Source organism: Catharus ustulatus, chromosome 13 (genome assembly GCF_009819885.2).
Source record: "Catharus ustulatus isolate bCatUst1 chromosome 13, bCatUst1.pri.v2, whole genome shotgun sequence".
Lineage (NCBI taxonomy): Eukaryota > Metazoa > Chordata > Aves > Passeriformes > Turdidae > Catharus > Catharus ustulatus.
The window spans coordinates 9,814,529-9,833,852 of record NC_046233.1 but is presented as its reverse complement, the minus strand read 5'-3'; the positions used below and the strand labels follow the sequence as shown (position 1 = coordinate 9,833,852).

The 19,324-nt window shown below is 63.6% G+C and overlaps 6 protein-coding genes across 9 annotated transcripts; 3 read left to right on the top strand and 3 right to left on the bottom strand.

Annotated features, from left to right (window-relative positions):
* The first annotated feature begins 169 nt into the window (after nucleotides 1-169).
* On the top strand, nucleotides 170-2,009 carry OGG1 (8-oxoguanine DNA glycosylase). 2 transcript variants are annotated; one of them, XM_033071363.2, is made up of 7 exons: nucleotides 170-391; nucleotides 474-754; nucleotides 831-1,010; nucleotides 1,096-1,274; nucleotides 1,349-1,490; nucleotides 1,582-1,631; nucleotides 1,704-2,009. In XM_033071363.2, exons 1-7 carry the CDS (start codon nucleotides 282-284, stop codon nucleotides 1,752-1,754), a joined length of 993 nt encoding a protein of 330 aa, XP_032927254.1. In that variant the 5' UTR covers nucleotides 170-281; the 3' UTR covers nucleotides 1,755-2,009. The 2 variants fall into 2 exon arrangements, with proteins under 2 accessions (XP_032927254.1, XP_032927253.1); XM_033071362.2 differs by having other exon boundaries at nucleotides 1,582-2,009.
* On the bottom strand, nucleotides 1,961-5,577 carry CAMK1 (calcium/calmodulin dependent protein kinase I). The gene is made up of 12 exons (XM_033071360.2): nucleotides 5,523-5,577; nucleotides 4,990-5,103; nucleotides 4,146-4,277; nucleotides 3,845-3,919; nucleotides 3,638-3,776; nucleotides 3,419-3,545; nucleotides 3,248-3,323; nucleotides 3,041-3,153; nucleotides 2,853-2,931; nucleotides 2,669-2,756; nucleotides 2,455-2,581; nucleotides 1,961-2,377 (listed from the first exon to the last, which is right to left on the bottom strand). The coding sequence occupies exons 2-12, from the start codon at nucleotides 5,073-5,075 to the stop codon at nucleotides 2,322-2,324; spliced, it is 1,098 nt and encodes a 365-aa protein (XP_032927251.1). The 5' UTR covers nucleotides 5,076-5,103; nucleotides 5,523-5,577; the 3' UTR covers nucleotides 1,961-2,321.
* Nucleotides 5,578-5,952: 375 nt separating this feature from the next.
* Nucleotides 5,953-8,984, bottom strand: TADA3 (transcriptional adaptor 3). Of its 2 annotated transcripts, XM_033071355.2 has the most exons (8): nucleotides 8,461-8,981; nucleotides 8,088-8,338; nucleotides 7,813-7,918; nucleotides 7,519-7,660; nucleotides 7,265-7,368; nucleotides 7,049-7,158; nucleotides 6,730-6,915; nucleotides 5,953-6,653 (listed from the first exon to the last, which is right to left on the bottom strand). In XM_033071355.2, the coding sequence occupies exons 1-8, from the start codon at nucleotides 8,665-8,667 to the stop codon at nucleotides 6,461-6,463; spliced, it is 1,299 nt and encodes a 432-aa protein (XP_032927246.1). In that variant the 5' UTR covers nucleotides 8,668-8,981; the 3' UTR covers nucleotides 5,953-6,460. The 2 variants fall into 2 exon arrangements, with proteins under 2 accessions (XP_032927246.1, XP_032927245.1); XM_033071354.1 differs by having other exon boundaries at nucleotides 7,265-7,660; nucleotides 8,461-8,984.
* A 191-nt stretch (nucleotides 8,985-9,175) lies between these two features.
* Nucleotides 9,176-15,801, top strand: LOC117002568 (tubulin monoglycylase TTLL3). The gene is made up of 16 exons (XM_042779711.1): nucleotides 9,176-9,327; nucleotides 9,513-9,631; nucleotides 9,960-10,071; nucleotides 10,144-10,239; nucleotides 10,379-10,549; nucleotides 11,831-11,957; nucleotides 12,041-12,144; nucleotides 12,260-12,583; nucleotides 12,728-12,856; nucleotides 12,924-13,038; nucleotides 13,138-13,245; nucleotides 13,506-13,674; nucleotides 13,751-13,899; nucleotides 13,975-14,221; nucleotides 14,300-14,735; nucleotides 14,812-15,801. The coding sequence occupies exons 1-16, from the start codon at nucleotides 9,325-9,327 to the stop codon at nucleotides 15,628-15,630; spliced, it is 3,228 nt and encodes a 1,075-aa protein (XP_042635645.1). The 5' UTR covers nucleotides 9,176-9,324; the 3' UTR covers nucleotides 15,631-15,801.
* A 338-nt stretch (nucleotides 15,802-16,139) lies between these two features.
* On the bottom strand, nucleotides 16,140-18,019 carry RPUSD3 (RNA pseudouridine synthase D3). Of its 2 annotated transcripts, none has more exons than XM_033071367.2 (9): nucleotides 17,946-18,019; nucleotides 17,523-17,590; nucleotides 17,401-17,445; nucleotides 17,230-17,326; nucleotides 17,034-17,141; nucleotides 16,880-16,964; nucleotides 16,684-16,810; nucleotides 16,462-16,601; nucleotides 16,140-16,380 (listed from the first exon to the last, which is right to left on the bottom strand). In XM_033071367.2, exons 1-9 carry the CDS (start codon nucleotides 18,017-18,019, stop codon nucleotides 16,210-16,212), a joined length of 915 nt encoding a protein of 304 aa, XP_032927258.1. In that variant the 3' UTR covers nucleotides 16,140-16,209. The 2 variants fall into 2 exon arrangements, with proteins under 2 accessions (XP_032927258.1, XP_032927259.1); XM_033071368.2 differs by lacking the exon at nucleotides 17,946-18,019 and adding an exon at nucleotides 17,896-17,915.
* Nucleotides 18,020-18,038: 19 nt separating this feature from the next.
* On the top strand, nucleotides 18,039-19,208 carry JAGN1 (jagunal homolog 1). Its single transcript, XM_033071370.1, has 3 exons — nucleotides 18,039-18,121; nucleotides 18,322-18,419; nucleotides 18,499-19,208. The coding sequence occupies exons 2-3, from the start codon at nucleotides 18,331-18,333 to the stop codon at nucleotides 18,959-18,961; spliced, it is 552 nt and encodes a 183-aa protein (XP_032927261.1). The 5' UTR covers nucleotides 18,039-18,121; nucleotides 18,322-18,330; the 3' UTR covers nucleotides 18,962-19,208.
* Nucleotides 19,209-19,324: the final 116 nt, after the last annotated feature.

Sequence of the window (19,324 nt, the reverse complement as noted above, 5' to 3'; positions counted from 1 at the left end):
GGGAGAGGGAGCGGGAGCGGGAGCAGGAGCGGGGCGGACATGTGCGGCGGCGCCGGCCTCGCTTCCGGCCGCGAGCGGAACTGGGGCGGGCAGCGGCGGGCGCTCCGCCCGCGCGGGGTTCTCTATGGTGGGAGGTGCCGGGGCCGGGGAGGAGGTGTAGGGCCGGCCCGGGGGGTTGTGGGGAGGTGTGGAGCCGGGCCGGGGCTGTGGGGCAGCCGGGGCGCGCGCTGGGCGCTGCCTTGACCCCGTGTGCAGGGGCGCGCATTTGCTCCCCGACCCCCATGAAGCTGCGGGACGCCCCGGCCGCTTGCCCGTCTCTGTGGCGCTGCCTGCCGTGCCCACCGGCCGAGCTGCGCCTGGACCTGGTGCTCTCCTCGGGACAGAGCTTCCGGTGAGCCAGCCCGGCGGTCTCGGGTGTCCCCCGGCCCGGCTTGGCGCGTCCGAGCCGGCCCCGACCCCCCCGTGTGCGGCAGGTGGTGGGAGAGCAGCCCGGGGGCCTGGACGGGTGTGCTGGGGAGCCGAGTCTGGACCCTACGGCAGGACGGGGATCGGCTCTGGTACACGGTGTACGGCGAGGAGGATGAGCACGAGGAGGAGCGGGACGGGTGCCCCGCCAAAGCAGCGAAGCTGGACACCACAGAGACGGACCGGATCCTGCGTGACTACTTCCAGCTGGATGTGGGGCTGTCGGCCCTGTACCGTGCCTGGGGGGCGGCCGACCCCCTGTTCCGCAAGGTTGCCAAGGACTTCCCAGGTGAGGTGGCCCCACGGAGCTACAAGGAATGGCCACAGCACCTGCCCGGCGTCCCCTCACCACATCCTGCCTGCAGGGGTGCGGGTGCTGCGACAGGACCCCGTCGAGTGCCTCTTCTCCTTCATCTGCACCTCCAACAACCACATTTCCCGCATCACTGCCATGATCGAGCGCCTCTGCCAGGCCTTCGGCCGCCGCCTCTGCTGCCTCGATTCCCGGCCCTTCCATGCCTTCCCATCCCTCTCGGCACTCACAGGTCCAGCACCACCCTGTTGCTGCCTCTGTCACCTTGCCATGGCCTCGTCTGTGCCCACTCACGCTCTTCTGCTGTGCCCCAGCAGGCGCTGATGCCGAGGCCCGGCTGCGGGCGCTGGGCTTTGGGTACCGGGCCAAGTTTGTCAGCGGCAGTGCTCGGGCCATCGCCGAGGGGCTCGGCCCCGAGGGGCTGTGCCAGCTCCGCGCCGCGCCCTACGCCGAGGCCAGGAGGGTGCTGTGTGCCCTGCCTGGTGTGGGTGCCAAGGTGGGTGCCAGGACAAGGATGGGAATGGGAGCAGACACCAGCACTGGGGGCTCACTGGGTGCTGCTGGTCGCAGGTAGCCGACTGTGTCTGCCTGCTTGCCCTGGACAAGGCGGAGGCGGTGCCGGTGGACACCCACGTCTGGCACATCGCACGGCAGCGCTATGGTGTGGCACTGGGCGGCAAGAGCCTCACCCCCCGGGCCTACCAGGAGATCGGTGAGGGCAGGGCTGGATCCTACGTGGGACCCTCAGGGATGGTGGATGGTGCAAGTGTACCCCCACACTGGTGTTCACCCTCTCTCCACAGGTGACTTCTTCCGGGGGCTGTGGGGCCCTCGTGCTGGCTGGGCGCAGGCAGTGAGTACCCCCCTTCCTGGCACCCTTGCCCCCCACTCCAGCCATGCCTACCCCATTATCTCCCCACTCCAGGTCCTGTTCTGTGCCGACCTCCGCAAGGGCCAGAAGCCAGCCAGCAGCTAGCATCAGGCCTGGGAGACACCCCAGGAGGAACAGTGACTTGAGTGGGACACTGCAGCTGCTGCCAGCCCTGGATGGAGGGGTGTGGGCAGCTGCCTCTCCCCTGCCCACTGTGTGCATGGGGGAAGCTGCTGCCCTGGGCAGTGAAGCTGGTGGGGTCAGGGCTGTGTCCAGCTCCCTCAGTGCAGAGCTGAGCCAAGCACCTTTGACCTCTTGCCTTTATTACAAGCAATAAAATAGAAACATCCATTTGGAAAATTGTCCTTGAACATGCTGGGGTTGGGGGTGTGGGACAGAGCCAGGCCAGGCGTGGAGGGAGGGAAGGGGTATGGGAAGGGGCCCAGGACAAAGCCCCAAGCTGGAGGGCTCTGTGATGTGCTCCTGCCCCAATGCAGAACTCTGCTGTGAGGCTGCAGTGGGGGCAGCGCCACGTAACCAGGACAAGCTGAGCAGGGTGCCTCCACCCTATCTCCCCTGCTCCTGCACTGCAGAGCCCCCCCACCCCACATGGTGCCCATGGGGGACTGCATTCCCCTGGGCCCACTTAGAGGCAGCTGTGTGGGGCCGTGCTCAGTCTGGTGGGAGACGCTGAGCTCTGTTTGTGGGTAGGCGCCCACACTCTGACCCTGCAGGGAGGAGCAAGGTGAGATGCTGGTGGCAGCCTCGAGGGGTGTGGGATGGGGATAGGGGGTTCAGGGCTCACCATTGCTGGTCCCCCCAATTAATCGTTCGCCAGGGCTGGTGGGAGTTGCCTGCCCAGGGACGTCCTGGCTGGTTCCCAGCTGCAGCTTCCTCATGTGTCTCACCACCGCCGTGGCATTGAAAGCTTGCTACTGACCCCACAGTGTCTGTCAGCTGGTATAGGGTGCCTGAGGCGCTGCTGCACCCCCTAACACCCACCAGCACCCCACACTCACCTTCCACTTGCTCTTTGCGAAATTCTTCTTGATCTGCTCACTCACTGACTGGTGGATGTTCTTGTCCAGGGCTGTGTCTCCAGCAATCCTGGAGCAAGATAGAAGTCAGCAGGGGCCCTCTATCTTATGGTTGCTGTGGGGTGAGCTGGAGAGGGGGGAAGACAGCGAAAGGTCTCCCCATTACCAGGGATGCTGCAGGGCTTGCTCACAGGTGAATCGCTTGCCAGGGTCCTTCTCCATTAGGTGCTGGATAAAGTCCTTGGCTGGGAGAGAGCATGGAGCAGCTCTGAATGCCTGCATCCATCATTCCTCTGGGTACTGTGAAGCTGTGCCAGGCTCACAGGCCCCACAGTCCTGGTGGTCCCAGCTCACCTGAGTCCGAGATATCATCCCAGTAAGGTGAGTCGAACTCGTACTCGGCCTGCAGGATCTGCTCAAAGAGCTTGGCATCATTCTCATCATAGAAAGGAGGGTAACCACAGAGCCTACAGAGGCAGTCGGGAGGGGGCTGCTGGTCCCAGGCAACCCCAAGGTGTGAGGCCCCCAAGAGGGGAAGGGACTGGGAGGGGGAATACATACAGGATGTAGGCGATGACTCCGATGGACCAGCAATCCACTGCTTTGCTGTAGGGCTTCTGTGCTAGCACCTCAGGGGCTGGGGGGGGATGGCAGCAGTGAGGGGGGACCCCAACCTGTGGGGGGATCCCAACCCCACACCTAGGGTGGTGGCAGCCCATGGTAGGCGCTCACCCACATAGCCAGGGGTACCGCAGGCTGTGGACATGACACTGCCACAGCCCTCGATCTTCGACAGCCCGAAGTCACTGATCATGATCTTGGAGTCCTCATCCATGCTGTAATAGAGCAGGTTCTCGGGCTTCAAGGAGAGGAGAGAAGAGGGAGGAGTGACCCTGGGGTCTCGTCCTGCCACCACGACTGTGCTGTGCATGTCCCCCCTCAACCGCTCACCTTCAGGTCACGGTGGACGATACCCATGTCATGCAGGTATTTGACAGCATCGAGGATCTGCCGGATCAGGGCGCTGGCATCCCGCTCAGTGTAGAAGCCCTTCTCCACAATGCGGTCAAAGAGTTCCCCCCCCGAGACCCTGCAGGGATGGGCAGCACTGGTCAGCACGGCCCCCCCACCCCTCTGGAGCCCCACAACGTCACTCACAGCTGCATGATGAGGTAGAGGTGGGTGCCACTCTCGTAGATATCATCCAAGGCCACAATATTGGGATGCTTGATTCTGTGGGAGGAAGCACAGAGGGGTGGTGAGAGGGCACCGGGCTGCCCCCAGCCCAGCCCCCAGGGGACAGGGAGCAGCCAGGCTCTGCACTGCAGGTCATCACGCGCTGCTGGCTATTTTGGGCACAGCAAAAACACGCGGCAATGAGTGCTGGCAGTGGGGGGCTGTGCCGGATGTGGGGGGACACAGAGTGAAACCCCCACCCTGGCACTGGGACGGCCCCTACTTGTGGAGGACGGCAATCTCGTTCTCAATGCTGGTCTCCTTTCCCTCCAGTGCCTTCTTGGCAATGCACTTGATGGCCACGAGCTTCCGCGTCGTCTTCTCCTCCGCCAGGACCACCTCGGAGAAGGCCCCCCTGGAGGGGGATGAGGGATGAGCAGGGCACGGGGGCCACCAGCCAGAGCTGCCAATGCCGCCATGCCATGATTGTCATGGCGACAGGCAGAAAGTCCAGCTATTTATAGGAGAAAAGCAAGCAGGAGCGGCCCGCTGGAATGGCCGGACATGGATTCTGCCAGGGATAGGATGCCTGGCACTCTCCGCCCTCCTGGTGTGGCTGCACCATCCCCTTATCAGGTAGGATAAGGCTGTGGTGTTGCCAAGATCGAGCTGTGCTGGGGCTGAGCCCCCATGTGGGTTGCAGTAGCCCTCTGCTGTGCCATCCTGTAACACCCAGGGCAATCCAGGAGCCAGCCAGACCCGTTGGCAGTGCCCAGATGGGGAAGAGACAGGAGTGACAGGCAGTGTGTCTGTGCTGTGCTGTGCCCTAAATCTTGACGTAATTAACCTGCTAATCCAGCCTAAGAGCCTTACAGTGCCATGGGCACTGCCAGGAGCCCCTCTGTCAGCCAGGGGACCACCCACAGGTACCCTCAGCACAGCACAGGGAACCAGCCAGCGCCAGAGGGAGGTGGCACCTGTGCCCCAAGCATGTCCCCTCATATGCAATTCCCACCTTGGGCCAGCGTTTGAGCTGGTTCCACATGGCAGGCTGGGCAAAGCCTGAGGGGCCAGACCCATCACTACAGGTAGGCTGTCACTGGTTGTCACCCCAGTCTGCAACTCACGTGCCCAGGACATCTCGGAAATCATAGATCCGCTGAATATCCTCGATCCTCTTCTTCCAGCTGGGCCCATCCTGCCCCAGCGGCATGGTGCCCCGTGGGGCCACCCACTCCCACCTGTGATACCAGTGGGGACAGGCTGTCAGCGTGGTGGGATGGCACGGGGACACGGGGGTGACAGGGTGCTACGGGGAGGTGGTTGTCACCGCGGGGTGATGGGAACAAGCTGTGTCGACGCAGGGAGTTTTGGCGCAGATTGCCCCAGTGGGGAACCATGCTGGGACCCCCCCGATGCCCGCCCATGGGGCGGGTGCGGGGCGGGCGGGCAGCAGGAGGGCTCCAGACACACGCGTAGGTGCAGGGGGGGTCCCCACCGCCATTCCCCACGCCCGCCAGCTGGCACAGCCGCGCCGGGCGGGACACGCGTGGGAGCAGAGCTGCGTGGCGCGGGTGATGCGCAGCTCCGCCGCCGCTATTCGGTGTCACGCGTGACCTCCGCGCGTGGGCACGCCGCCCCCGCCCCGGCCCGCCCTTACCGACGGCCCCGGCCCCGGGCCCCGCGGCGGAGCAGCGGCGACTCCTCCCGGCGCGGCGCCGCCGGACAGCGCTGACGTCACGGCGAGGGCGGGAAGCGCGCGGCCGCTGCCAATGGGAGGGGGTGGCTTGGCCGCGGTGGGGAGGGGGGGGGACACGCGTGACCGCGGGCGCGCGTGGACACGCGGGAAAAGCGCGGGGAGGGCGACGAGCGCGGCATCACCCACACACCACCCCCCGGGCATGTGTTGTGGAGATGCGAGGGCATTCCTTGGGTAGACACGAGTGGGGAACACGCGTGGAGTTGGACAGACCCAGCCCCGCCACTCCTCGCCCCCCTCCCCAGACGGGGCCCAGCACCAGCGAGAGCCACCCCCACAGCCGGGCAGGGCTGTCACCCATGACGTCCCCGATTATCACCACACCATCACCTGTGCACGGCTGCCTTTATTGCCCGTGCTCGCGGCAATAGAAACCACCGGTACATGGAGAGCTCGGCCACCAACCCACCGGGCCCCCCACCCCTCCAGCCCCTTCCCCTCCCCACTCCCCCCAGTCCAGCCGTGGGGGCTGGCATCTCCCTCTGCCCCGCATCACAGAGAGGGACAGGGGACCATGGGAACCGCCCATCACATCTGGCCCCTGCAGTGACCTGGCTGATGTCACCTGAATAACAGGGGAGTGCAGGGGGGACATGGGAGTGGAAGCCACCAGCTGGGGTGGGTTGCTCAAGGGCAGGACCTCCACAACTCCACAGGGTGCCCAGCATGGGTCAGTGACAGCCCCACGCAGGGAGGGGACAGCAGCTGGGCTCCTTCATCCCAGCAGGGAGGCTGAGCAGACTCAGGGCATGGGGGAGGCTGTGCCAGTTCCGTCCCGTGGTGGCAGGGCAGCCTCCTGTAGATGAGGTCCACACAGAGTGGGGGGTCCTTGGTCCCTGCTACCCATCCAGAAGCTTAAGGATGCTCTCCCGCTCCTTCAGGGTCTTCCAGGCCTGGTCCTTCTCCTTTTTGGTGGGTGTGCGCTTCTTCTGCCGAGCAGCCATGATCTTGCGGAATGCATCCATCACCTCGTTGTCAGCCATGCGGACACGCTGCCGCAGCTCCTGCCGGTGCAGCTCCTCCTTGGCCAGCCTGGGGGGCACAGGGGGGTGTCAGGCCCTGCCTGGCAGCCCCCTGTCTGCACCCATGCCAGCCTGCTCGCTCTCACCGCAGCAGCTCGTGCTTCTTGGTGCGGTTGTGTGCGCTGAGTGCCTTCAGCTCTGCCTGCCTCTTTCGTAACTCAGCCAACACCTCATCCTCCGAGTCCTCTGCCGGACGGTCCTCTGACTCCAGCAAGCCCTGGGCCACCAGCTCCTCCTTGATCCGCCCCTCCAGTGACTTGGTGTGGGGGACACTGCCAGGGTGGAGAGTGGCTGCTGCCCACCACACGCCCTTTGCACTGTGACTCACAGTGGCAAGGAGCCAGCAGCGTGCCTCGTGCAGCAATGGGCAGTGCTGAGCTCTCTGGGCCCGCCTCAGCTGCTCACCTGAAGGGCTTGTTCTGGCTGCGGGGAGATGTGCCAGCACCGTCAGCTCCTGAGTCCTTACCAGTCATCTCAGGAATGGGTGAGTCCTCAACAGGGGAGATGATGTTCTCCTAGCAAAGGGAGCACGAAGGAAGGGTTACAGTGGTTACCTGGGTCTTGGCAGCAATGCCCCACAGTGCCAGGCCACCATGGCGTGGCACCACTGGAGTCCCTCACCTCCACAAGGGCCTGCAGGAGACGCTGTGTCAGGGGACCAAAGGGACACCCATCCTCTGGCTGCTCATGCTGGGCTTCTGACTTCTTCAGGAGGGCATCAACATCTGGAAGGAAGAGGGAGAGTGAAATAGCAACCTCAAAGGCACAGAGATGAGCAGTGGGGCAGGGCAACCTCAGCCTTTCTTGGGCTTGGCCCCACTGAGCACAAGCACTCCCAGCCCATCTGGGCAAAGGCAGGGGTGGGATTGGGGCACCTTTAGTGTCCAGCTCAGTCAGTGGCCCCAGGACACCTTTCTTCTTGTCAGCAGCTGCTGCTGCCCGGGCTCCATCCTTCTGCTCCTCCAGCAGGTCCTCTTGTGCCCAGCGCTGGGAGTAATGCTTCCCCAGCGGTGGAATCTGCAAGAGCAAGGCTCGGCACAGCTCCTGGAGCTTCTGCCTTGCCTCCCACCTTCCCAGTGCCACGGCAGCATCCCAGGCAGGAACAGTCACTGTGAGGTGCCAGAGGGGATGGGGAGAGAGGACAGAGGAAGGGGTTAGGAGCTTTTCACCTTGTAATGCTCAGCCTCATCCTCCGGCGGCTTGAGCAGCTCCTCCAGGACTCTGACCTCCTCGTTGGTGAGATCGGCACAGTATGGCTCCACTGATGCCCAGAACCTGTGAGGATGGATTAACTGTGAGAGGGAGCTGCAGGGGAGCATGTGGAAGGTGACACATGTCCCCTTTCTGCCTGTGGCAACTTTTCTCTTGGGCTAGAGGCAGCCCTTGTGCCATGTGCTCTAAGGAAAGAGAAAGATGATCCCAATGCCTCCCAACACCCACACACCTGTTTGGAGCATCATTTTTGGGGATGCGGGGCACATCAATGGGATCATCCTGGAACTCATATTCCTGGATCTTGGGCTGCAGGTTCTTGGACTTGGGCCGGCCGGGCCCAGGCCCAGTCCCATGGCCCCCTTTGCCCTCCAGCTTCTGTTTCTTGGGCTTCCCATGTTTTACAGATGTGCCCACATCGTGGTCCTTGCTCAGCTTCAGGAAGCGTCGGTCGCCCTTCTTATCCTGCCAGTCCGTCAGGATCTGGAAGAGAGTGATGTCCCATAAGGTCCTGTACCCGTGCTGGGCAGGGGCAGACCAGAGGCAGCCCCTTGGTGGAAAGGAGCCACATAGAGTCTGTCCCTGATCCAACGTGGCCCCAGCACCTGTGTCTCAGCCTCCAGGACGCGAAGACGGCGGCTGGCAGAGGACAGCAGCGTCTCCAGCTCCAGCTGCAGCGTGTCCAGCTCCTCGATGCCGATGCCATCGTCCTCCGAGCGGGCCAGCACGGCCGTGTACCGGGGACACACTTTCACGTGGTCCACCGACTTGAAGTCATGGAACTGCAGCGGGCAGTCCTTCAGCTCGCTCATGGCCGTGGGGATCGCGCACCGAGTGGACTCTGGGGGACCGACGGGCGCACGGGGGAGCCGGGGACAGGGAAGCCGGGAGGGAAGGGAGTGGAGTGGGGAGCTACGGAGGGTCGGGGGGCATCGGGGCTCTGTGGAACCCGGGGTGAGGGATCACCGGGAAAAATCACCAAGGCGCTGAGGGAACAAGGCCAGGGGGATCACCGAGGCGCCGAGGAACCCGGTCGGGGGATCACCGAGGGGAACCGGAGGGAGATCAGCGGGGGGCTGCAGGGACGAGGCGGGGGCGGCCCCGGGGCGCAGCGGAGGCCGCGGGGCCGGGTCTGGGCCGGGCGCCCCTTCCGGCCCCGCGGGCGCCCCGCCCTGCGCTCCCCATTGGCCGCGCCGCGCCCCGCGCCGCCGCTCATTGGTCCAGCCCGCCCTCCATCTCCCTTCCCTAATATGGAAGCGCTGACAGGCCCATACCAAGCGCGGCAAGGCGTGGGGGGAGCTGCGCGAGGTCTCGGCGCCGCCACCCGGCTCCGTGCCGCGGGGGGGCGAGCCGCAGGGCGGCAGCCTCCCGCCACCCCCCCTCCCTCCCGCCGCAGTGGGAGGTGCCGCGCATCCCGGAAGAGGTGATCAGCCACTTCCGCCTGCCAGGACCGGAGCGCCGCTGCCACCATGGTAGGGCGGGGGGTGCCCTGTGAGGGGTGGTGGCAGCGGGGAGGCTGGGGAGGCTCGGAACCGGGGCCGGCGGAGCGAGCGGAGCTGAGGGGGCAGCGGGCTGCTGGTCGGGGGCTGGGGCAGGGGGCGAGACCCGACCCCCGGGCTCCGGTCGGGGGTCTGATGCCGCTGCCGTGTCCCCGCAGACTGCCACACTGCGCCCGTACCTGAATGCGGTGCGCGCCACGCTGCAGGCCGCGCTGTGCCTGGAGAACTTCTCCTCGCAGGTGGTGGAGCGGCACAACAAACCCGAGGTGGAAGTCAGGTACGGGGGCGGAGGGGACACCAGGGGAGCCCTGCGGAGCCCTGGCTGCCGGCCTTGGGGGCCGCTGGCCCGTTCCTGCCGCGCTTTGGGCACCCCATAGCCCTTAGGCACAGGGTCGGTGCCGGAAGGGAGACGGGGAGCTGCGGGGAGGAGGAAGCGGGTCTAACTTGGGACCTAGGGAGCGTCTGCCCTGAGGAGGAGCATCTTCGGGACGGGAACATCCTGTAGCAAAGCCCCCACATCCCCGTGATCCTTACAGCTGCCCTTCCCTGTTTCCCACCAGTAAATGCTTCCTTCTGAGTCACTCCTGCCCTCCCTCTGTTCGCAGGAGCAGCAAAGAGCTGCTGTTGCAGCCGGTGATCATCAGCAGGAACGAGAAGGAGAAGGTCCTCATCGAGGGCTCTATTAACTCCGTGCGCGTCAGCATCGCGGTGAAGCAGGTGAGGGGGGTTTGGGCAGGGGGTTGGGAACTCAGCCTGTGGGGAAGCCTCACTTCCCTTTTCTCTCTCTAGGCTGATGAGATCGAGAAGATCTTGTGTCACAAATTCATGCGCTTTATGATGATGAGGGCTGAGAACTTCTTTATCCTGCGCAGGAAGCCCGTGGAGGTGAGGTGACAGGGAGGGGACAAAGCAACTCTTGGCTCCGCTTGTGGCGCTGGGAGGGTGTCCAGTGCAGAACTAGGATGTGAGTTTGCATGGCTAGTGATTTGGGTGCTAAACACTAGGGTGCTTCTCTCTTGTGCAGGGTTATGACATCAGCTTCTTGATCACGAACTTCCACACGGAGCAGATGTACAAGCACAAGCTGGTGGACTTTGTCATCCACTTCATGGAGGAGATCGATAAGGAAATCAGTGAGATGAAACTCTCTGTCAATGCAAGGGCCCGCATCGTGGCAGAGGAGTTCCTTAAGAACGTGAGACTCTGAAATGGGAGGAAGGGTCTCTGATTTTGGGAGTGGGGTGTGTGGTCAAAACCAGTGTGGCCCTTGTGCCCAGAGCCCCCTGTCCCATTAGTGAGGACAGGGTAACATCCTGTCCAAGGAATCTCTTGGGGACAGAGAGGAAAGGATGCCAAAGGCACTTGTATCCCCTTTGCTCATGAAGTGCCAGCTTTTGAGACCCCCAGAGCTTTCTCAGTGGCAGCAGAAGTCTTGGGGGATGAGACATTGTTGGTGGGTGCTGAGATGGATGTACAGTGCCTGGGGAGGCAGCGGGAGAAACTGAGAGTGAATCCCTGTGAGCAGTGGCCAGGTGCCAGGAGGGTGGTGAGGGTTCTTGGAGCACTGCAAGCAGGGACTAACAGCCGTGTGTTTCTCTCCAGTTTTAGGCCGTGGTGCAGGACCCCGTGGCTCCCCTGTGCTTGTGCCCACCGGGCACTGTGCCTGTGCCTGCTCCCGTTTCTCGAGGACCGCTGGGCGGGGCCGGGCCCTGCCCGCCCCTCTCTGGGCTGGGCGGGAGCAGCCCCCGCTTGCGGCGGCGCGGCCCCAGCCGCTGCCCCTGTCTCGTCTTGTTTTTTAAACGGTCTTGTTTGCTGTATCTGGCGCCTCCGTCTCCTCCCTCCCGCCGCTCTGGGCCACACCGGGGGATGGGGGGGCGGGGGGGAGGGCATTGTGGCCCTGGGGGGCAGAACATGGAATGGGAGCGGGACATGGAACTGGAGTGGGCACAGTGTGGCAACAGCAAACGGTGGGGTCAGCCCTGATGATTGTGTGATTGGCCATAGCGGGTGTTAGGAGAGTATGAAAGGACTTGAAGTCTGCCTGGGGGCAGCAAGGGGCTTGGGGTGTGGGGCACAAAAGGATTTTTGGCAGGGTGCATGGTTTGAGTGGGGGATGGCTGGTTGTGGGCAGAGGGGGCTGTTTGTCCCCCCCCTTCGGTGCAGTGGAGCCATTGTGGTGGCTGGAGCTGGGGCTGTGACATCACAGCGGTGCTGGGGTTGGGGGAGCCCCATGCTGCATTCTAACATTAGCGGTAACCGGGTTTAGAGGCCATGCCCTGCGCTTGACTCCGACTTCCCCAGCAAGACGGGAATAGAACAACCCACGTGGCACAGAGGAAGGAGAGCCACCCACAGCTCCCCTCATCCTCAGGCAGCCATGGGACAATGTGACATAAAGAGCAGCACTGCAGGCACGCAGCTCCGCAGACAGATACACTTGAGCAGGGTACACTCCAGCCACACCATGGCCCAGCAGGTTTGGGACAAGGGCACTGTGGGGCATCCTGGGACTGGGCGGTGCAGCTGGAACACTGGCACAAGGCTCAGCAGGTCAGAAACTGCCCTTTCAAAGGCCCGAAGCTTGGTCAGGCAGAAGCAGGCAGGTCAGTGCTTTCTACCTCTCCGTGCCTGCCCTGTGGGACTGGGGACGTGGGGACAATGGGCTCAGACAGGGCTGTCCTCACAGGGCACTCAGCAGCCATCATCACCAACCACTATGTTGGCTGCCAGCGCTCATTTAAGCTCGAGCAGCTCAAGAAGGCCAAGCTGCGTGTGGAGATGGCCATTAAGGTGAGGGTCCTGATTGCATCCCCCTCAAATGCCACCTGCTTGCGTTTCTGGCTCAGGAGAGCTGAGCCAGAGGACCCAGGACTTGGGCAGGCTGAGCCCTCTGGTCTCTGCACAGGAGAAGAAGATCTTCGTGGTACAGGGCCCCTACCCCATCATCCGCCGCCTGCTGCGAGCCCGGGGCTGGGTGGAGAGGAAGCTCCCTGGCACGGGCAGACAGCTGGAGCAGCATTGTGGTGACCAAAACAAGCAGCGGCTGGAGACAGGGCCAAGTAATGGTGGTGGTGGGCAGGGAGAGGCACTGCTGAACCCACGTGGTGGAGCACAGCATTTTCTGGGGACCACAGACCCCCAGCACCACCCATGGCTACCTGCTGAGGAGGAGGAAGAGAAGGAGGAAGAGCAGTGTGATGATGACCCCAGTGGCATCCATGACCTCATGGTTAGCAGAGAGGGCTGGAGCTGAGCTCTGCCACTGCCCCCAGCACCCTTCCTCTGGGACCCCCAGGCATGGGCACAGCCTTGCACAGGGGATGAGGGTGGGATGGAGGCTCTGTGTCCCACCCTGGCTTCCTCCCTCCACCAGTCCTACCTGGTGCGGTACCAGTTGCCAAACTTCATCTGGACCGACTTCCTGGAAGCTACTGACCGTCAGCTGCTGCAGCAGGACAACGTGGTGAACCACTACTCCCGGGTGGATGCGTTCACCACCAAGGTGGGAGGCTGGAGCCCTTGGGGAGGGGGATGGGGTCCAGTAGGGACTAACAACCTCCTCTAAACAGGAGGGGCTATGCCTCAGCCTACAAAACCTGCCATGGATTGAGCAAGCTGACCCCAACACCTTCTTCCCCCGGTGCTACCGGCTGGGGAACATGGACGAGCGAGAAGCTTTCATTGGTGAGCTGAAGGCTGTTGCCCTCCTGTCCCTACCTGTGCTCCCACTGCTCCAACGTCCTGTGTGCAGGACTGGCTGGGTATGATGCCTCCCTCTTGCAGATGATTTCCGCCTGACAGCAGCACGCAGCCTGCTCAAACTGGCCCTGGAGGGGGCTGGGGACATGCCAGTGAGGACTGAGCAGGTCCCAAACTCTGCCAAGGGGGCAGGTGAGTACATGGAGCTGGGCCTGGGGGGATGGCAGAGAGTACAGAGTTAGGGACAGCTGATGGCTGAGATTGAAGGCACAGCCTCTGCTCACATCTGTGGCCTGAGATCCCCCGCTCCCTCCTACTAGCCCACCTTATTGGTGCTCTGCTCCCCACCCCATTCTCATGCTACTATGAGGTCAAAGCTACCCATCCCACAGGGAGGCAATGGCCCCAAGGCTGGCATAGGAGTCACATCTCTCACCCCAAGCATTTCACAGCATGGTCAGGCTGCCCCCTGTACCCTGAGTTGGTGGAGGAAGCCCTGGAGGTCTGTAAGGAGCACCTGAGTGTTCTGCAGCACCAGGACATTGACAGGAGCACCCCGTCCCCCTGCAGGACATGCATTGACTGGGACCACTTCCTGCGGGAATACTACCGTGTGGCACAGTGAGTGCTGAGTAGGATGGGGGGATGGGGGACTGATCAAGCAGGGCTGATGCTGATGCCCCCTTGCCCTTCACAGTGAGGGGGCAGAGCTGGTGCTGACCAGGCAGCAGCGGAAGCAGTGCCAGAACCTGCTGCAGCGCCTGGCAGAGCAGCTGCCCCAGCTTGACATGGAGGGCAAGCTCAACGTCTGGATCATCAAGCCTGGTGCTGAATCCCAAGGCAGGGGTAAGGCTGGGGGAAGCGGGGAGCACACAGAAGCTCCCTTTTTAGGAGGGGTCCCACTATCACTGTGTTCCCCAGGCATTGTCTGCACGACACGGCTGGAGGAGGTGCTGGGGCTGGCGTGGAGCTGCACAGCACCCTCGGTGCAGATGGGCAAGTGGGTGGTACAGAAGTACGTGGAGCGGCTGCTGACCATTTTTGGCACCAAATTCGACATCCGGCAATGGTTTGTTGTGACTGACTGGAAGCCACTGACTGTCTGGTTCTACCAAGACTGCTACCTGCGCTTCTGCTCCTGGCCCTTCTCCCTGCATCACCTGGAGCGGTGAGCGCCCCCCACCCTGGCTCCCCACACCTCAGCACCCTGGCACCCCCTGACCTAGCCCCCTCTCTCTTGCCCCAGTGCCAGGCACCTCTGCAATGTCTCTGTCCAGAAGTGGTACAAGACATCACCAGACCAGGACCCCCGTGTGCCCCCTGACAAGATCTGGTCCAACAAGCAGTTCCAGGAATACCTGGCACAGATGGGGCAGGCAGATGCTTGGCACCAGGTGCTGGTGCCTGGCATGAAGGCAGCAATCCTGAATGCTCTGCGCAGCGCCCGGGATCGGGTGGGCTTCCGCAAGGGCAGCTTCGAGCTCTATGGGGCTGACTTTCTTGTTGGGGAGGACCTCCAGCCCTGGCTGCTGGAGATCAACTCCTGCCCCACCATGAGCCCCTCCTCAGCAGTGACCCGACGGCTCTGTGCCAACGTCCAGCGGGACACGCTGCGCCTCGTGCTCGATCGCAAGGAAAACCCCACCTGTTCCATTGGAGCATTTGAGCTCATCTACAGGGAGGTAGGCTGGGGGATGGGGGGCAGACCCCCCCTTCCCCAGGCACCCTTAGCCCTCACTCACTGCTGTCTTCTCACAGGCACCTGTGCCCAAGCCTCTGTCAGTGCGTGTGAAGCTGATGGTCAGAGGCTGTTCCCTGAAGAAGCTCCAGCCAGCAGAGCAGCAAGCCCAGGAGAAGCCCCCCATCGCTGTGGCCAAGGCCCTCCACCACCCTGTGTCCCCAGGGGCTAGAGCCACCCATGTACCCAAGCAAGCATGGCATCAATTCCCTACCACTGTGCCTTGTGCTCCCAGGCTCCTCCAGGGGACAGAACCAGGGGGCAGAACCACCCAGGTGTTGCAGAGAGCACGGCGTCGATCTCCCACCATCGGTGTGCCCAGTGCCTCCAAGTCATCTGTGGCCCCGTGGGGCAGAACCACTCAGGTGCCCCAGAGAGCACGGCGTCGATCTCCCACCATAACTGCGCTCAGTGCCTCCAAATCGTCTGTGGCCCCACGGGGCAGACCCACCCAGGTGCCCCAGAGAGCACGGCGCCGATCTCCCACTATCACTGTGCCCAGCGCCTCCAAGTTGTCTGTGGCCCCACGGGGCAGAACCACCCAGGTGACCCAGCCCAGAGCAGCAACAGCGAAGCTGCCTCCTCTGAAGCACTGGAGCCGCTGCTCTTCTCCCAGCTCTGACCCCTCAGCACCACCACAGCCTTGGGCCTCCTCTGCTGCGAGCCAGGAGTTGCCAAGGTTCAGTCGCCCACCTGGTCAGCTCCGGATCAATGGCATTCCCCTGGATTGGGTGCCTGTTCCACCACCCCGGGGAACTCCCAGCAACCCCTGGCTATCCCAGGGCTGTGCACGCTCCTTCCCTCCTGCCAAGCCCCTGCGACCACCTTTGTCCGCATAGAGCGCCACAACCCCATTCCTGGAGCAGAAGCACACAGCAGCTCCCAATGGGATGCAGAAGACTTGGGATGCTGAGACACCCCCAGGAGTGGACAGCACCCTGCCTGTCCTTGCTGGGCCAACATTGCAGTACCACGCTACCTCTCATCCCAAAGAGCTCCTGCTGCTGTGCTGTGGTTCCCACCTCTTCCCTCATAGGCATTTTTAAATAATTCTGTGATAAGGAATCTGTCTCAGACTTCTATGTGAGAGCTGTGGGGAGGGCTAGGACTGCCCCTGGGATGGGGCTGTGGGTGGGAACTGGGGCTAGCAGGGCAGAAAGCAAGCAGGAAAAGCTGCCTCTGCTCCTGCCTGTAGTCACCCCTGCCAGATGCCACTGCGGTGGGTGATGACACTGCTGCATTCTAGCATTTGGAACCAGGGCTGGTGCCCCCAGCAAATACCAGAGGGACAGCCAGGAGAAATGCATCCTCTGTGTGTCAAGAAAAGAACTGAGTTCTGAGCCACCCAGGCAGCAGGGGGGGATTTTAATAGGGTGGCAGAGGGTGGAGTGGGTGTCCCCCCTGCAGCACTAGGGCTCCTAGGGCTCAGGCAGCCCCAAACAGCGCAGAGTGTGCAGAAAGTAGGGTGGTGGAGGGGCACAGAGGGGGCCCTCAGGCAGAATTAACTCCTGCAGGTGGATGTGGAGTGGGAGGTGATGGAGTTGCCGTGGAGAAAGAGCCAGCCGGGACAGCAACTCCTCGTCCAGTACCTGCAATGTGAGTGGGCACCTCAGTGGGATCACTGAGGGCTGCGCTGAATGTCCCAGCCAGCATCCACCCTGGCCATGTACCTGTGTGCGGCTTGGGGTGGTCTCAGGGGTCAGAAAGAAGGGCACTCCCAGCACCCTGCCCACATGGGAAGAGTGCTTGTGGTCACCCAGGGCCGGGCACAGCAGCAATGCCAGGTGCACCTGGAGCTGTTCTGGAAAGGCTGGGGAGGAAGAGGGAGAAGGTGAGATTGCAGGAGTCAGGAAGCATGGCTGGGGTGGTGGAGGTGCTGGGCAGCCACTCACCTGTCCTGGGCTGGAGCTGGAGGAGGGCACAGCCCCCCACGGCGCTCAGCACCCGGTAGCGTGTCAGGGTGCTCTTCACATCCTTCCTGGCCAGGCTGCGGCGTCCTGGGGCTGGCACTGGCACCACCTGCAGAGCACATTGCTCAGCACTTCCTGGGGTATGCCCTGTGCCCCCAGCCTGCTGGCACCCCCTTACCATGGCTCTGTCCTCCTGCTGCTGCCAGCGCAGCCCAGTGCAGATCTCACCCTCCATCTCCGCCGGGACTCCCACGGTGACAGCACTGCAGGGTAAGGTGGTGAGAAGGGGACAGGACCCACAATGCCAGCATGGCAGGGTCCCAAGGACTCACTGATATGTGGCAGGGTACTGGCCTCTCCAGCGAGCATTGGTGAAGAACTGTTGGAGTTTCTTAGTGGTGTGGTAGCAGCTGGACAGGAGGACAAGGCCAGAATACTCCCTGTGGGACATAGCTGCTTGAGACCTGGAGGGGGAAAGGCAGCCCCATCTGTACCCCAGGACCTCCAGCCTGGAATCTCCTACCATACCTGGCAGGAGCCTTCACCACGTGGAGCTCAGCAGTGAGGCCCAGGCGTCGTCTCAGTGTGGGCAGCAGCACATCCAGGCTCAGGTCCCCAGGGCGCCCTGGGGAGATGCTGGCGGGTCAGCACCCATGAGCCCCCCACCCCTGCAGCCCCCCCTTGCTGTCCTGTACTCACCCAGAACGGGCAGGCCCGGGGGCTTGTTCAGCGCCAGCAGAGCTCCTAGAGAGGGAAGTCTGGTCAGCATGTACCCTCTCTCCCTTGTCTCCCTTGCCCCCATTCTCCCCTGTCGCAGGTACCTTCTCGGTGCACCACAGAGCTCTCCAACAGTCTCAGCGTCTCCTTGGGGCCCAGCAGCCGCCTCCACCTGCAGGGGATGGAGCGAGTAGGGGGACACAGGTGGGACTTCCCTCAGCCACCCTACCCTGCACCCCACTCTGCGTGTCCATAGATCTCATCCACCACTGTTAGCCCTCCTCTCCACCTGTCTCTGCACCCTCTGCGCTCACACTTTCGCACAGGTACGTCCCCAATGCCACAACCCCCCACAACCCCGACCTATAACCCCTCTGCCCCCACGCGTGTGCGTCCCCAGGTGCCAGCACACCCCTGGGCGTGCACCCCAAGTACACACGCACTCTCTGTACACACGCACTCCACACATAAACGCACCCCATGTACACACCCCTCCCCTCCCGTGCGCGCCTCCACGCCCTGCTGACCCCGCGGTGCGCGCTCCCGCTCCCGGGCGCGCCAGTCCGCGCGCGGCGGCGGCGGCGCTCCCGGTCCCCGCCATGGCGGCACCGCCGCGCCTGCGCCGAGCGCTCCCCCCGGCATCCGGAGCCGGCGGCCGCGGCCATAGAGCAGCGGAAGCGCGGGCAGAGGGTCCCGCCCGCAGGTGCGGCACGGCGGGGAGCGGCGGGCCGGGGGTGTCAGCCGCCGGGGGATCACCCCGGGGATGCCCCGGAGGGCCGGGCGGTCACGGGGAGGGAGCGCCGGCGCTGTTGCTGTGGGAGGGAGGCGCGGGGGGCTTGTGGCGGGGCTGCGCTAGGGAGGCGGGCAGGGAGCGCGGCCCCGCCTGACGCTGTGTCTCCCCAGGACAGCGCCATGGCCTCCCGCGGGGGTCCCCGCGCCCCCGGCACCGATGGCAGCGACTTCCAGCACCGGGAGCGCGTGGCCTCGCACTACCAGATGAGGTAGGTGTCCCCTTTCCCGGGGTGTCCGGGGGGACACGCGACCCCAGCAGGCCTTGATGGCCCCACACTCTCTCCCCAGCGTGACCCTCAAGTCGGAGATCAAGAAGCTGATCTACACGCATGTGGTTATCTGGCTGCTGCTCCTGGCCCAGATGGTGGTGGGGCACCTCAAGCTGCTGCCCCACGACCAGGTGGCCATGCCCTACCAGTGGGAGTATCCCTACCTGCTCAGCATCCTGCCTTCCCTCCTGGGCCTCCTGTCCTTCCCCCGCAACAACATCAGCTACCTGGTACTCTCCATGATCAGCACCGGCCTCTTCTCCATGGCTCCTCTCATCTACGGGGCCATGGAGATGTTCCCCATGGCACAGCAGCTGTACCGCCACGGCAAAGCTTACCGCTTCATCTTCGGCTTCTCGGCCGTCTCTGTCATGTACCTGGTGGTGGTGGTGGCCGCGCAGGTGCATGGTTGGCAACTTTACTACAGCAAGAAGCTGCTGGACTCCTGGTTCACTAGCACGCAGGAGAAGAAGAAGAAATGAGTGGGGATAGGTGGGCTCCGTGAGGTGCTGAAGCTCTGCAGTTCAGTCCTGTGGGGCAGCGCTGGCGCAGCTCCGGTGGGTGGGGGATCCTCGGGGACCACGGGGTGGGTGTCTGAGCCACACCACGGCCCCGGGCCCGCATGCAAGGGGGAGACTCCCGAGGGCTGGGGCCGTGCAGGGTCCCTGGGGTGCGTGCCCCTTCCTCCGTGTGTTGCTCTATGGAAATAAAGCACCGTCCGCGCTCCCACGCGTGTCTGCGCCGCAGGAAGCGCCGCCTGGCAGCGGGGGAGGGAAAGAGCCCGGCGGGGCCGCACGTGCCGGTGGAGGAATGCGGCGGGGCCGGCCCGGGGCGGGGCGGGGAGC